The sequence below is a fragment of the Chanos chanos genome, chromosome 4 (genome assembly GCF_902362185.1).
Source record: "Chanos chanos chromosome 4, fChaCha1.1, whole genome shotgun sequence".
Taxonomy (NCBI): domain Eukaryota; kingdom Metazoa; phylum Chordata; class Actinopteri; order Gonorynchiformes; family Chanidae; genus Chanos; species Chanos chanos.
The window spans coordinates 21,561,272-21,577,606 of record NC_044498.1 but is presented as its reverse complement, the minus strand read 5'-3'; the positions used below and the strand labels follow the sequence as shown (position 1 = coordinate 21,577,606).

The following is a 16,335-nucleotide window of genomic DNA, read 5'->3' as shown; positions in this document are numbered from 1 at the left end:
ATGACAAGTGTGAGCATGCTCAGATCGACTCCAATGCTGCGTTAAGTCTCTTAAAGTGAGTGGTGTACTCATAGTGCGGAAAACTACAAAGTCCCTTCGCAGAACTTAAAGCGGCCCCTGTGGTGCCCATTTACGCCGGGAGTCCTACCCCCGATAGCAAAGTGAAATTCCAGCTCTGTAGGCCGTACAGCCCAACAGGTGCCAAGTAGGCCTATTGATATTTGCCTTTCATTTCTCCTCATGCATCCCTAATGTTGGTCTTGTCTGTACACAGTACGCTGCTTGTTTGGGTCAAGCAGGGAGACTTATGTTTGGCATTAACCTCAAATGTACCCACACATTACAACTTAGCTGTCAGAGGCATCGTATATATCCATGTATCACATAAGTGTGAATCAGTCCTTTCAACTGTGCCTCCAAAACATCTTTGGAATTAACCGATGACAGATGTGTTTAGGGGACTCTGGGGAAAATCCACCCTTTCGGCAGTGTTCAGTCCCCGGCGTGAGTCTTTTGGAAGTTAAAACAGCATTATCCCAGAGCCTGTAATTTAAGGTCATGGTTGGGGTTTTAATGGGATTAGGAGTAGTTCATGTGTGTTTTAAGATTACATGCACTGTCCTCACTGTCGGACAGTATACTGGTCTAGCTGTTTTTTTTGTTTGTTTGTTTGTTTTTCTGTGGTGCTGTTATTTTTGATCTGAAAAACAAACAAACAAACAAACTGAATGTGAATTGCTAGAGGTCAGGCATTGTTATCAGAAGTGAACACATTTGATGGGGTTTTTTTTTTACACATATCCTGTGTGGAGCTATACACTTGACATGCTTTCTTCAGCAGAGATCGCACAAATCTTTTTTTTTTTTCTTTTTTTTTCCTTGAGGTTAATCTGATGCCTTTTCGTCTCAGGGCTTTCAGTGTTTTTTGAAGATAACAGCATGAATAAATGTATGCAAGATTCTTGGGTCTGATTTTTAGCCGGTCCGGTACCGATTCCTGGGGAATGCCTAGGGAAAAGCGAGGATGGGCGGGTCAGACAAGGCGCAGCTGGCTCGGTGTGGTTTGGCTCTGTCCACGTTCGTTAGTCTCACATAATCCAGGCTGCCATGGCCGACAGGAAGCTGCCACGGAGTACCCACTGCTCCCCTCTTCTCCCTCTCCGCTCGGAGTGAAACGCACAGCCACTCAAACAGAGGGCCCTTTATTTGGGAGGATTGTTTTTTTTTTTTCCCCCTCTTTTTTTTTTTTTTTTTGTTCTATGGACATTGCTTTTGCTCAGTGGTCTGGTAAACTGTTGTCCTTCAGACACTTTTTAACTTTCACTCTCTCTTTTTGGGTTTCACCACTTTGCTTACACGCTTTGATGTGATGTTGAAATCGCAGTTTGTCCAAGAACAGCAAAATGAAATGGGCCAACTGCTTATATGTACCAGCGATTGAATACTAACAGCATGTCTTGTTTGCCTCTCAGTTTCCTGTCTCCTCTTTTTCCAAATAACGTTGTTTATTTTCTCACAGGCCCTCACTTCCCCTTGCATACCGATGCATAACTGTGCATCAGACGTCCTGGCCTCGTAACAGAATCTGTGCGATTAGTGACTTTGTGTGATCTCGTACGGACAGTATGTGTGAACGTGTTCGCTGCATGAACGTGCTCGTGTCTGTAGTACAGGCGTGCAGGGGTCGTGCTCAATCACTGAAAACCTCAAGGCCAGATTGAATCTCAGCTGGACACACCCACCACATGAGGCACACCCAGGCAGGCCGCCCTGATGCTAAACTATTCCTTGTTTGGATCCAGGAAAGAATGGGGTGCTGGGACTTCTTTACCCAGATTTCAGATGAGCACCGTAATGATCTCTTAAGCTACATAAGAAAAATAGCCTTAAACATTTTGAGCTTTCTAGGAAAACAGCTGTAGCCTGACTTTTCCCTTGAAGAATTTATTGAGAATGTATTGTATTTGATATAAACCAAATTTTGATCTAAATGTCCATTTTGAAGTGCGACTCAGAAGTGTATCCAAAGTACATGTTATGCTATAATATAAATTTTGGATGTTGATGAGACTGAAGCTATATCATGGAACGGTGTTTTTTCAGGGAAATACATAGTTCATTTTTTCAAATCGATCGCAATGCCCCTTTCTTAAACGTTTTGCAACACAATATTAATTTGGTTTCTTTATTTGGTTTTCTTCTTTCCATATATTGGCACTCCCCCCGCCCCCTCCCCTCAAAAAAATCAGCATATTTTATCTCTAATTTCAGCAGGATGAAAATAACTTTCCTTTAAAGCAAACCAACGTGCTAATGGTGTAAAGAAGTAAACAGATCCCTGTGTGACAGCTGAAGCCCTCTAATGCTAAGCCTCTGTTTGCACATGACTAATCATGCATCATCAGAAAATCACAAACTGACCCTGAAGAAGTGGATTAATGGAGGATGGTATGGCATGCGAGTGGCGAGGGCATTTCATGCCATGCCAGAAATGAAAAGTAAGTGCGGCACCTCTGAGCGAGAGGCGATAGGACCATGGCCCATCGTGTGAAACGATAGTGTAACAGCGCGTAGTGTGAAAGCATGGGGCAGCGTGCTTCACACATCTGATGTCAAAATGGAGTAGTAGTTCATGGGAAATGACACTTGAAATGAAGGCTTTCTTTGAAAAGGATTCCTTTAAACCATCTAAAACTGGATTCTTCGGTGTCAGGGTGACAGAACTCAGCTTGTTTGAGCGATCCTCTTTGCAAAAACCATTTAAACGTTACAAAGGGATAACCTTCCCTCCTTTCAGAATAAATTGGACAGCCTTGTCATTCTGATCTCTCATAGTTGGCTAGAGAGAGACAAGTACCAAGTTATTATCTTTTCTTCTGTGCATCATAACAACAAGCCGATCAGTCAAACTGACTGAAAAGACTTAAACAGAAATTTCTCTGTGCATTCGGAAAACAGGAGACACATTATGCGCTGCATAACAATATGAATATTGAATAATGCAAATCCTGTAGAACGTGCTCTAGCAACTTCTTTTTTTTTTTCCATCTCTTCCCCTTAAAGAACTTCTCTGACCTCTCCCGGTCGACACCACACCCAGTCAACTGGCAAACAGCACACATCACATTCTTAGCTTGGTTTGATGGATACCAATGCAGGATTGTTTTTAATGCCATTTGTTGTAATTATATAATGGCATTTTTGTTTTTTAACAAAAGTACCATTTTGAAAGTAAGAGAACTGCATGTGAATTGTCAGACTTTTTGCTGTTGGCTTTGTCATGGTCAGACAGATGTTTCATTTAGTCCTGCGATCATGTCAACCATGTGGAAGTGAAATAAAAACAAAATTTTTAAACATTGCAAGCATGATTAACCTTATCAGTATTCTGGGTTCAGCTTGGAACAAGGCTCTTTAAAAACACATCTGGACACCTTAGGCAAATATAATGTGAACGCAGTGTCACAAGCTGTTACAGCTTGATATGAAATTTAATTGTTGAATTCTTGCAGAAGTTTTGCCAGTCCTAGTTGGAGTGGTTGTTTCATTAAATCTCTGAGCCGACAGAGGCTAAGCCTAATTATTCATGGTATAAAGTTAAACGTGACATCTCTCCGACTTTCAATGCATCTTTTTCAGATTGAGAATACGCCCACATTTAGTAACACTTCCTCTGGCATGCAGAACAGCTTCCAAACGTTTCCTGTTGTCAGCTACAAGTCTGTGTCTGCTTTTGGAATTTTTTCCCACTGTTCCTTCCAAAATGTTTCTGGCTCAGAAATATTCGGGGGTCTACTCGCATGCTCTGCGTGTTTCTGATCTCCCCAGAGACACTCAGTCCTATTTGAGTCGGGGGGACTGTGACGGCCAGTCGAAAACCACTTTCCTGTGAGCCCTTCACGCTGGATTTTGGGGCATTTGGGGATTGTTTTCCTGAAAACCAGTTTTCAGCTTCAGTTTCTCGACCGACTCTGGGACATTAACTTCTAGGATTTGTTGATGTCTAGTTGAAACAAATGAATCAAATTTTCCATTCTCCTTCTTCCTCCTGCACAATATTTCCTGTTCCACTGGCTGCCACACCAGCATAAATTGTAATAGATTCACCAATGAGTTTAATGCTTGGTGAGATGTTCTTTTCTTCACCCCTCTTTCTCTCCAAACATCTACGGTAGTTATTGCAGGCTAGTTCAGTTCTTTTTTTTTTTTTTTCCTTTTTCTTTTATCAGTTCAAAGCCCTTAGCTCCTTAAAAAGCTCGAGGCTTAGAAACAGTGACTTCCATGACAAGATTGTGACAGATGCTTCCTTCTGTGCCAGACAGAGCGTTTTTTGTGTAAGGAACAGTGTGTGAATACCTGTGTAAGCAATGATTTGTCTACATCTTCACTGCTTCACTGAGGGCTGTGTTTGTTGAAACCAGACAGAGCAACAGTCATAATCTAACTGATCAGTCATAATCTAACTTTTCTCGTCTGACTGACTGACGCCTTGACAAGTATATCATTTGTTATAGGTAGTGGTAAATTGCCTTTTAGCAGAACAGTAAACATTCATGATTTGAATCGGAAAAAAGGGGAAAATAGTCGTTTGGTACCATGCAGAGATAGGTCCAGCCTCTGTCCGTATAGCAGCTCATGGAGAGAAACACACACTGGAATAGTTCTGCCGTTTGCCTTATCTCCAAATGGAAGTACATTGCTTGTAATAGCATTTTGTTTTGATTAGATGTGCCGTGCTGTGCCCCCCCCCCCCATCCTGCCTTAAACACATGCACACATAAAGCCAGTGAAGACGCTCGGGGCGGGGAGCTTCAGCTGTGCCGCAAGGTTTCACAAGTTACGCCTGCACTAACTCTCGCCAGCTAAATTTACGCTTCTTAAAGAAACTCACTGTTTCCTCTTTCACCCTTGGAGAACCTGAGGAAGACAAAAAAAAAAGTTTTGAAATTTGACACCTTTGAAACACTCGGCGGTGGTGAATTTGGATGCAGTTTTATGCTGGGAGAATTGCTAAAAGCAGTTATCAGCCCAGCACTGCGCTATAGCACAGCAGTCTCTGTTTATCACTGAGAAATGTGAGCAGTCATGCCTGAAAAACTCCTCAGCATCCTTGTTTTTTTTCTTCTTCTTCTTCTTCTCAGTATGATTCCCAGCATGACTCGAGACTGGAGTATTGTTCTTATCCTAGATTGTGCTTATATAGCCTAAGAATGGGTTTTGGTTGGGAGGAAACATCTGGATTATAGGTTTTAAGCATCTTTGAAAGGATTTATTTGACGTTTCCAGAATACATAACCACAATTTACACCCTCACAATGAATTGGTATTGATGAAAATGCAGTGATAATGTTTGTCTCAATGTGGCTTTTCCCCATGAGCTCAATTTCATAACTGTTTCCTGACTCGAGGACCACAAATGATATTTGAGAGTCTTCTTCTGCCCTTGTTCTGCGGGGACACTGAGACAGACAAGACATTAAGTAAATGAACAGCAATGAATCTCTGGTGCAATGACCTAAATTGTCAAAGTGACAGGAAGAAACAGAGAGAGAGAGATGAGAAAACTCTATGGCTCTTCCTTTCCTCTCTTTTTTCCTCCCCAGTGTCCTGTCTACCTCTAGAGATGGGCAGGAAACGTTGTCGTTAGCGGATCCTGACCTATAGACAGTGATTTATAGATGCTGCTGTCAGCAGTGCAAAGAGACACCATCGCTGAACACATGGATGTACTCCTCCACTGCGCTGCCCGCATAAGCCGCCTTTTGATTTGACGGAGAATGTTCTGGAGCAGCGCTCTCAGACGAGTATTAATTTATTCCTTCTCCACTCATGTCAGTCATGTCGCGGGATACTTGTTGTATTAGACAGTAATTTGGCCCCCTCCCTCTGGTAATACGTAGTCTGTATAATGAGCCCTGTCTCTCTTTTTTTCATGCCACAATGCCGCCATCTTTTTTCCTGGAAAGTTTTTCAGCCTCGACACTCACTGTCATCATAATTTTACAGTAAAAAGAGATGGTGACAGAATGTTGGACTGTACCAAGGGTAGCTAGGTTTTTTTTTTTTTTCATTATTTTTTTTCCCCCTGTCTGTGCTTAAGTATGTTTGTGTCTGTCAGCATTGTTGCTTAGTTCTGAAGAGGATTTAGATTCATTTGGCTGTGGAGATTAGCTCCTCTCTGCCAGAATAAGGGCATGCTTCAGCCCCACCCCTCTGCCCTGCCTCTTTCATGTCCTTGTTTTGACTGAGTCTTACATATTATTTTGTTATTCCAAAAAGGCTCAGAAGTGAGAGTTATGGTTTCCTCCGTCCTCTGCGAATTCATGTCTGGACTGTTTGTGACTGGTTGCTCAACCTGTGAATACCCCTTTGGAAAGTCCTGGAGGCATCAGAGACGAGCCAGAAGGACACCTTAGAAACTTACACGAATCTTGAGGGTTCCACTGTGTGGACTGTTAGTACTGCCTGCTGTGTGCTGGACCTTTTTTTTTTTGACTTGTGAAATCCTGACACTGATCCTAATGATGTGTAATATTGGCTCGGTTCATTTTGATTTGATTGATAACAGGTAGGCTGTTTGGTTTTATTAAAGGCTCAATCCATGTATTCTTTTAACATCCTTTTGAAGTCCTGTGCTCAGCTCCAAAACCCGAGCTATTAAAACAAGAACTTTGATCTGGCAAAACATTCCAGACCAGCAGGAAGGAGGAAAATCAGTCATAACACATATGCAGTGCCCATGAATGTTGTGACTAGACATGAAATTGGACCCTAATGTCTTCTGTTTTTGTTTTCTGTCAGCTTTCGCTCTGGTTTGAGTAGAGCAAAGTGCTGTGGTAACTCGAGATTGTCCGTGCTCCTTCAGGGACTTTACAAACCAAAATGATTCATTGTTGGGTCAGGGGAAACAGAGAGAAAGGTGTGGAGAGTGGAGACAGGCGCACACACACACACACACACACACAGTGATTACAGAGGTCAGCCTATATCAACGCTTAGCTGGTCAAAAGTTCTCCTCAAGGACAGAGAAAACGTGTGGCTTCCCTCACAAGCTGTCTTTCCCAATGAGTTAACAGCCCCCCTATTAAAAAAGGTATCCTAGCTATGTCGGTGAACACACTCTGCAGACCGGAAAAACGCCCACCCCCAGTGTTGCACGCAGGGAAAGTTAAGCCTTAATGTCTCTCTGAACTGCTGGTGACTTCCCCCTAGAGCAGATTCTGGCAGCACAAGATTGGACCGTAAAACGAAACATAAATATCAGGGATTCGCCAATAGCTTTTTTTCCCCGCTCTGTGCAGGGGGGGGGGGGGTAATCCTAACGCAGCAATAGTTAACCCCCAAAGCATTTTGCTATAGTGCCAATCACATACCACAAAGCTGATCATTGGTTTTGGTTCAAAGAAAAATTTGTTATACGCTGCCCAGCGATGTACTAAATTGGCCCATCGGTTATAAGTCTCAGTCTAGAACACTCTACGCTGCTACACTGAGACCACTTAAGCTAATGTCTGGCACTAAAAAAAAAGTAAATGCGATTTTCAAAAAGAAAAAAAAAAAAAAACAAAAGAAAACAAAGCCAAATCGTTCAGACTTAGTAAACAGACCACCCGTATGTGTCTCTCAAACAGCTCAATAACAACAGAACAGCAGGGACCAGAGCATGATGGGAATGAGGCTCAGTGCCAATGTTCTTTGCACTATTGCAATGATATCTTAGTGCTTTTTCTCACTGGGATCAATGGCCCAAGGTAGTTTGTAGTGTTTCAGCTTTTCACAACAACCTTGCAAATTCGGAACTGATGCCGCTTGAACTGATTGGTGCATCTGCTTCTCTTTTTCTCTCTCTCTCTCTCTCTCTCTCTCAGGAATGACTGACAGCGTTGCAGTGTCTCCACGTCTGAGATCACGGTGCTGAACCGGGGGAGCTGCCGGCGGAATGATCCAGCAGGGTGGCACCAGCCGTCCGCGTGAATAAGAGGAGGAGGACAAAGGAGAAGATGGGTGTGAATGCCTCCAGCTACCCTCACTCCTGCTCCCCTCGCTTTGGGGGTAGCTCTCAGACCCAACAGACTTTCATAGGTGAAACGTTTTGCTCTTCACTCTGTTCTATGATTGCCTTTGTTTGTTTCTTTCTCTCTTAAAGGGAGACGTGAGTTTACTGCTAACACCTATAGATTGTTTTAGAGAAGACAAACTGTGCAGAAGGCAGAGTGATTTGATACGCTTATGTAATGCTGGAGAGAGATGCTTGGAAATAATCACAGTGAATTTCTTTCTTTCTTTCTTTCTTTCTTTTTTTTAAGTCTGTTATCTGTGAACAATCAGACCAGGTTTCCATATTCTCACCTTTTCCAAATAGATGTGTATCAGTGTCTTTTCCATCAGTACTCCAGAATGTCGTTAGGCACAGCAGTTTACTGAAGATTTCCACAGGTCTTTTTGTTTCTCCCTGTATACTGTTGAAGGTTGGGCCCCATCTGTATTCTCCTGTCCCTGCTGTCTGTAGGAACAATGGAAAAGTAGAGCTTTGGACTTTGAAACAGCTCGTGACAGCAGGGCTGGAGATGTGAAATGGAGCGTTTCCCATAAGCATAAGTGCCATTAAGGGAAACACTGTCTTTGGCTTTTCAGATGGTTTTACTGAGGAGGATAAAGGGCTGATCTCATCATTTCTGCTTTTGGATCAGGACGACGAAATTCAGAGATGAAAGGGGGGGGGGGAGCTGTACGCGCTCTGTTTGTAGAAATCATTTTGGGAATACATGTTTTTCTACCTTTGAATTGGAGCGCAGAGCCTGATCACCCCCACCGCCCCACGTTTTTTTCCCCCTTTTCTTTTATTTTGTAGAATACAGACAACTCCACAGAGTGCTCTGTTATAAAAAGCTACATCTGTTTCACTGAAGGCTGTCCTTTTAGATCTCTTCTGATTCTTTTGATCTTTTAAAACATGACGTCTCTTATTCCGACACACATCGGTTATTTTTAGTTCCAAACAGGGAAACCGTTTAAAGGGACTGACAGTTATCTTAACCAAAGCACTTTGAAAATCCAGTGTTCATATTAGGGATTCATAGGACTCCTCTGAACCTGAACAGTTAGACTACAAAAAAATAAAAGAAAGAAAGTTCCTTGTTTTCCCAGACTGATGGTGATGCCGATCAAAAGCTGCACCGCTTCTTAGGATATTTTAGTGCTAATTCAGCACTAATTCAGTATTAATAGACTCTATTCCAAAACCTCTGAAAAGTGTCCTCTCCTGATCTTGTTCCTCTCATTTTTGCTCTCCTCTTCCGAAAGAGGCCTTGAATGAAAATTGGAGTCAGCCTGCAGAGATCTTGCGTTCCCATCTGATCCTTTAGAAAATCGGTACAAAAGAATAAAAGATGCAAACAGCAGGTGTTTTATGTATGCCTCATTAGGACTGCACTGTAAACACGCTGGTGGATACCATCAATCAATTCATTAGTCTTTCTGTGAAGTGCATTTGTATGTTTGAGTTGTTAAATTTCATTCAGTCAGATGCAAGCCGTTTTTTACATAAACCATTTTCATGTGCGGTACCTCCTGTTAGACTTTGCTAATAGTGGATTAGGAATGCAGCTCTGCCTAATATCAGTGCACAGGATAAGAACAGTCAGAAAATACCTTCATTAATTTGAAATGCCTGTCATGATTGTTGTGTTTCACATGGCTTTAAAGCAGAGGCTGTTGAGATTTGTATCTTTTAAAATTCAAGTTGAGAGAGAATGTGGTGTTTCCGGACAACCAGTACAGCATTTTCTTTCACCTCTCATCAAAGTTTCTCTCAGTGCAAATTAGCAATGTTCCACTAAGAAAGCACAGTAAACTTCATTTTAGCTGTGTATGTAATTGCATTATTATAAACTTATGTTATGGTGTCTATGTGACCAACTTTTCATTTAAATATCTTAGTTTGTATCTATATATGTAGATCATAGATACAGAATCCATGGTTTGTGGTTTTGACACTTGTATGCTTTTTCTGCCTTTCCCTCTTCGTTGTCTACCTTTCTCACTCTCACTTCCTCTCTCTTTGTTCACAGGGACGTCGTATACACCACAGGGCTACGGAGGTGAGTCAAAGCTCTATAGTCTTGAGCATGGGCCAGAGAAGCCACAGGACAAAAAGAAGAAGAGTTCGGGACTAGCCACACTCAAGCGACGCTTCATCAAGCGACGCAAGTCCAGTCGTTCCGCCGACCACGCCCGGCAGATGCGAGAGCTCCTTTCTGGCTGGGACGTGCGTGATGCCAATGCTTTGGTGGAGGAGTACGAGGGCACGGCTGCCCTCAAGGAGCTCAGTCTGCAGGCCGGCCTGGCTCGCCCCGAGGCCCGGACCCTTCAGCGTGACCTGGCTGCCCTGTACCAACACAAGTACTGCACTGATGTGGACCTTATCTTCCAGGATGCCTGTTTCCCCGCCCATCGTGCCATCCTGGCAGCTCGATGCCCCTTCTTCAAGACGCTGCTCTCATCCTCGCCCGGCTACGGTGCCGAGGTGCTTCTGGACGTGGGCACAGTGGGCATGGACGCGCCAATGTTCTCCGCCCTGCTGCACTACCTGTACTCGGGTGAGCTGGGTGCAGAGGACGTGCGACTGCAGAACCTGGATGTGCTCGTGCGTCTGAGCGAGGAGTTTGGGACGCCCAATTCGCTGGAGGCCGACATGCGAAGCCTCTGTGAGCACATGTGCTACTATGACTCTCTGCTCAGCTTCTCTTCTGACTCAGAGCTGGTGGAAGGTTTTGGGGTTGGGGGTGGAGGGACTCCTGGAGGCGGTAGCGCAGGTTCTGGAGTCCCTGGTGTTGTCGAAGAAGAACTGAGAGCCCACAAAGCCGTGTTGTCTGCACGCTCCCCTTTCTTCCGGAACCTCCTACAGCGTCGCATCCGCACCGGAGAGGAGATCACTGAGCGCACGCTGCAGACACCCACACGCATCATCTTGGACGAGTCCATCATCCCCAAGAAGTATGCCCGCGTCATCCTCCACTGCATGTACACGGACGCGGTGGACCTTTCTCTGGTCCTGCGTGGGAGCCCCTCAGTGGGCAGCCTAGGAGAAGTGCAGGCCCTGGTGGCTGGGAGAGGAAGCATGAGCCGAGCGGAGGAAGCCATGGAGCTGTACCACATCGCTCTGTTCTTGGAGTTCAGCATGTTGGCTCAAGGTGAATCTAGTCATCTTCTCCATCACCTCAGTCAGTCTTCATCAACCCTGCATCGACATCTCTCTGTCTCTCTCTCTCTCTCTCTCTCTCTCTCTCTCTCTCCCACTCCTGTTTATGCCTCAGGCTTTTGTTTACTGCCTAATTAATTCACTAGCTGTCAGGGGACAGTTGGTGGAATGTGTTGAGGTTGCTCAGGCTCTGTTGCATCGTGCTGTGATTAATGCTGCCAGGGAATTCCCAGTAGTTGCCTTTAGCTTAGGGAATGAAAGCCCCTTTGCTTTCTCTTTTCTCCATTAGTAGGATATATATTGTTCTAACTATGGCAAGATATCAGCCAATGTTGGCCAAAACTGGCATGGCTGGAGCCTCTCATTCTGTTGGCTTTCATAATACCGTTTGAGAGCTTTGGGATGCAGGACCAAATGAAGTTGTCTATATTTTAGGCACCGTCACTGATTTTTGACAAAATGTCTGTTAGAGCCTGACTGATAAATTGGTGTGCCGATATTATCGGCCAATATGAGCTAATTGCAGATAAATCGGTATCGGCATTTATAACGGCCGATAAATGACAATTAAAAAAAGAGATGGAAGATGGCCAGAAAATCCAGATCCTTCAACCATGTTATGACATTCATGTAAGCCATGCCTGGTTTTGCTGCAGTAACGTGAAAGCCGGTACAGTCAGTCAAACATCAGAATTATGTTTAACGTTATGGTAGTTGAGTGGTGTAGACTATGCTGTTGACAAACTTGATTGTAGGTTTATTTATGAAACAGTGTGGCAGTTCTAGCGAGTAAACAAATAACATTCCTGTCATTTCTCCCTCGTCACTTCTAAAATTTCTCTGGCAACATAGTTTACAGCAGCTTATAACACTGTCCATTGCTAAATTAGGTTACCAACAAACCTAGCTAATGCCATGTTTATCAGTAGAAGACCACTAACGTTAATGAGAGACTAAACTATAGCATTTAACTTATTTTACCTAAACGAAGCAATATATCTGCGACTCGCATGTCTGTAGTTACAGTCAGCGCGTTGGAAATTATTTAACCAGAGGGGTTAAATAGGGGGGGGACACGTAAATAAACGTGAGCTGAACAAGTATCTAACATGGCTTGGTAGCCAAACAAAGTTATCTAGCTTCTCTTTCAAACGTGTAGTGTGAAATCTCAAAGTCGCAAGTCCTCGATATGACATGACTACAGTCATGTAGGGTAGTATTAGATGCATTCAACAGCAGTGTTTCTTCTACGTCACTGTATCAATTTACTGCATTATTTATCAAAACTTTTTGTTGTACTTTTGTTCAAAGTACTATTTATGACAATAAAACAAGTCTACTTTTAAACTGCATTGTGTTGGTGAGGACTCTTAAATAACTACACAGAACAAATGTTAAAGAAAATCTTTGTTTATGTTATGTGTTTCTATAAAAAAAAAAAAAAATCAGCCGATATATCATTATCAGATTTTTAAATCATCAAATATCGAAATCGGTATCGGTCTGAAAAATCCTGTATCAGTCGGGCTCTAATGTCTGTAAGTTATTGGGGCCAAGCTTTTTACCTTTGAGAGTGTGCATCAGGAACTAGTGGTCAAGTGTGGATTGCCCCTTCTTTGATTAGACAGTTATGTTCTTTTTGCATGCCATGTTTGTCTTATCATTGACTTAATCGTGCAAAAACTATTGATAATTGTGCTAGTAGTGTCAGAATATTCAAAATTAACACTTAATATCAGGAAGGAGAGCTCTTGCCTAGTAAGATCTTTGGCCATGCGTCTTGTTACTTATAAATATGAATGCAATTTGTTTGGCAAATGAACAGATTTGAAATCTTTGTGTCAGGATAAACTCTCTGCAGCTTGTCCGCTTCAAAGGCATTATTGTTAACCGACTGTTTCTGTATCTGGCTAGAACCAGGGATTTGGTCAGGGCTCTTTACACATGCAATAACATTTCATTTTTTATTGTAATTAATGTTGTGCTATGAATTAATAACTTCTCCAAACAGTCTATTGACTCAATGGTTCTTTATTTATTTATTTATTTCGCTCCTGCTGGATTTCCTTGAGGAGGGACAAATTGCACTGTGCCTTATGGATCTTGTAAATAATTTTTCAGCCATATCTTTTTTTTTTTTTTTGGTCCCCTTACCATTTTTGCATTTGTAACATGACCGTAATCGGTGAACTGACAAGTGTAACTCAGGTAACGAGTCAGAGTCCACAGTAAGGATGTTGCATAAGCCCACCAGATATCAACATACAATTAAAGCACACAGCGTAAATTACTGTTCTTACTGTTGCTTGCTGAGGGCTTAAAATGTGAGCAGCTGTCTGTTTTGTTTTGTTTTGTTTTGTTTTTTCTTCTCTTTCCCCTTACGACTTCAATGCTTTCTGACTCACAGTCATTCACTGGCCCTGAAGGGAAAAGAACGTGGTTTCTCCTCCTTTGAAGAGTCAGGTCCAATCAGAGAGGCTTTGGCCATGACTCCCGTGTAACTCTCAGGAGAAACGCCTCGGCCAAGTCTCTTCCTTCTGTTTGGATCCTTATTTGACACACGGCGTGTAGTGTGAGAGAAGCTGTGGAGTGTTAGCTGATCCTCGTGACCTGTTAGTCAGCGGTGAGATGAAACGGATAGGGAGTGATCAGATTCAGCTGTCTCAGCATGGCCCAGTGATTTGGCTCTGATGGTGTTTCCCTTGACAACACGCCACTCTGTCGCTTCTTCTCTCAAGAGCAAGAAAGGGTTCACTTGAAATTATGGTGAGTTTGGCCCAGTCTGAGATTTTGGTGAACCACTGAAATGGGATCAGTGTATCTTATTATCACCCTGCTGAGCGTTTTGGGTCAGAGAGACCGAAGAGTCAGTTAAGAAAATGTTTAGCCTAATATTCATATTTATACTGCAGATTGCTCAATTCAATGTTGTAGGCTATTTTATTTTTCAATTACTCATCAAAACTGGGCCTATGAGGTGGGGTTTTGTCTAGTGTTTCAAAACAAGCCAGGCTCATGTAATTATGGGTGTGGCTTAATTGGATATGCATGATAGAAATAATCTCTGATTTCATGTAGATATGCTTGTTATTATTTTTAAAACAGAATATAAAACGAGAGCAAACTGAGAAGTTTTTCAATCCATATTTTTCAATGGAAAGTCCAAGGTTGAACCTGTAGCTGTTTTTATTATTGGAAACACACACACACACACACACACAACAGCATAGATGGATGGGCTTTTAGCAGCATGGGCTGCTTGCTTCCTGAGGGGAAATAGAAGTGACCTCTGAGAAATGGAGGCAGGCTAGCCATTTAACAGCCAGTCAGCGCTGGGACTTGCACAACAGGTAGACGGGGCGGCTGTAATGAATGTGTTAGCGAGTCCCATGGATACGGAGTTTGCCCTTTGGGTTGGCCTCTGCAGAGAAGCATAATTATTAGACTTATTGATTACTAACCTGCAGGATGGAAGACACCTCGTTTGAGCTCCTGCTGTCACTGTCCTGAGATAGCAGGTTCCCAATGGCATCGTCCAGATTACCTGCTCCTTTTTATCAGTGTGCTGTCCCCATGAACTGACACATCTCCAACCGTCTTACACACACACACACACACACACACACACAGCTAAAGGACAATGCAACAACTGTAACATGGAGATATTACACCATGATAAACTGTAGGTGTCAATATACAGCACAGTTCTCAGACAGATTCTTTATTTGGAATCATCAGGCTTGGTTGTGACTTTGGTATACATGCTCAGTCCCATTTGAGGGGGTTTGCCTTAGTCATGATAGCTCAGTTATGAAGCAATAGACTGGTCGTCAGAAATTTTGTGCCTGATGTACAAGGAGATATAAGTGAAAGGAGGGGGTAGTTGTTGGATTTTTTTTCTGTTATTAGAAAAGAAATATTGTTCAGAGTAATAGTGTCCTTGACCAGTTATGACGTGTGTCAAGTGTCACATTTACAGACAATGTGCTGCGGTCCCACAGTTCTGAAACCATGAAAACGATGTAAATAAAGACTTCCAGACTTGTCACGATGGTTGGAAACGGTCTCCACCTAAAAAGACTGGAATTTTAAAAAAGGAAGAAAGAAAGAAAAGTGTCTGCATTTCAAGCACTTCACACCAAAGGGAAAAGCTGCAGAGCATGCAGTGGGATGAAATGGAAAATGTAGGCAGTGAATGAATTAGTAAAACAGTGGTCCCTGCACTGCGCCGCGTTTGAGCATAACACCAAGTGACAACGCTCAGCCAGCGAGCACGAGTGGGACCAATTCAGCCCCGGAGTCAGGCAGGTCCAGAACTGACAGAGACTGCCACAGAGATGCCCACCCTCACAGCCTCCCTCCACTTCTGCACCTTAAAAATGCCTTATCCAGTCACGAGAGAGAGTCAGACAAGGGCAGATGCCAGATAAAAACAGAAATTAATCATGCTCTCACACTAGTCTTTCACTGTTTTTTTAATGCTTTTCATTTGCATATATTTGTCTCAAAGTGTGTGTGTGTGTGTGTGTGTGTGTGTGTGTTGCTCTGGGCTCATAGGTATTTTTAAAAGCAGATTCACTCACTTAACTGCACTGATGAAAAGGGGTCCTCTCTCTGCTGGGCTCTTAATTGTTCCAGTTTGTCTCCATGAAGAGACATTGATTGCCCTCTCTCATATTTCTTTTGGGTGCTCTCAGCAGGCTACCTGACACTTTTGGCTTGACAAGGTGACCTACCTCATAGTTCTCTCTACCTTAGCATATCTCTCTCTATGTCTCTCTCTGTGTATCAGTCTTCTTTCAGTTTTCCTTTCATACTCAGATATGCCCAGTCATCTCTCATCTCTCATCCTTAGGTCCTCTTTTCTCTCAATAATGTCAACATGTACATTTCAGATGCACCATACAGTGTTATTTCTCTCTCTCCCCCTCCCTCCCTCTCCCCCTCTTTTTGTCTCTGTCTGTCTCTCTCTGGGTTGGTGACATATGCTAGAATCATGTAGGAGATTTTGTGAAATGAAGCATTGCCTGTTTTTGTGAATTAGTTTTTGCTCATTTATGGGTTACAGCCCAGGAATCTCAGTGTAGAACAACATAAATGGGTCAGAATGACTGTAGATAGAGTTAGTGAAATCA

The 16,335-nt window shown here is 43.0% G+C and overlaps 1 protein-coding gene across 1 annotated transcript in view; it reads left to right on the top strand.

Annotated features, from left to right (window-relative positions):
- btbd7 (BTB (POZ) domain containing 7) overlaps window positions 1–16,335 on the top strand; it is a 41,748-nt gene that overhangs the window by 12,904 nt on the left and 12,509 nt on the right. Inside the window, exons 2-3 of the mRNA XM_030771630.1 lie at window positions 7,869–8,082; window positions 10,071–11,192. Coding sequence (XP_030627490.1) covers window positions 8,001–8,082; window positions 10,071–11,192 — 1,204 coding nt within the window. The 5' untranslated portion in view covers window positions 7,869–8,000. The remainder of the gene's footprint in view (window positions 1–7,868; window positions 8,083–10,070; window positions 11,193–16,335) is intronic.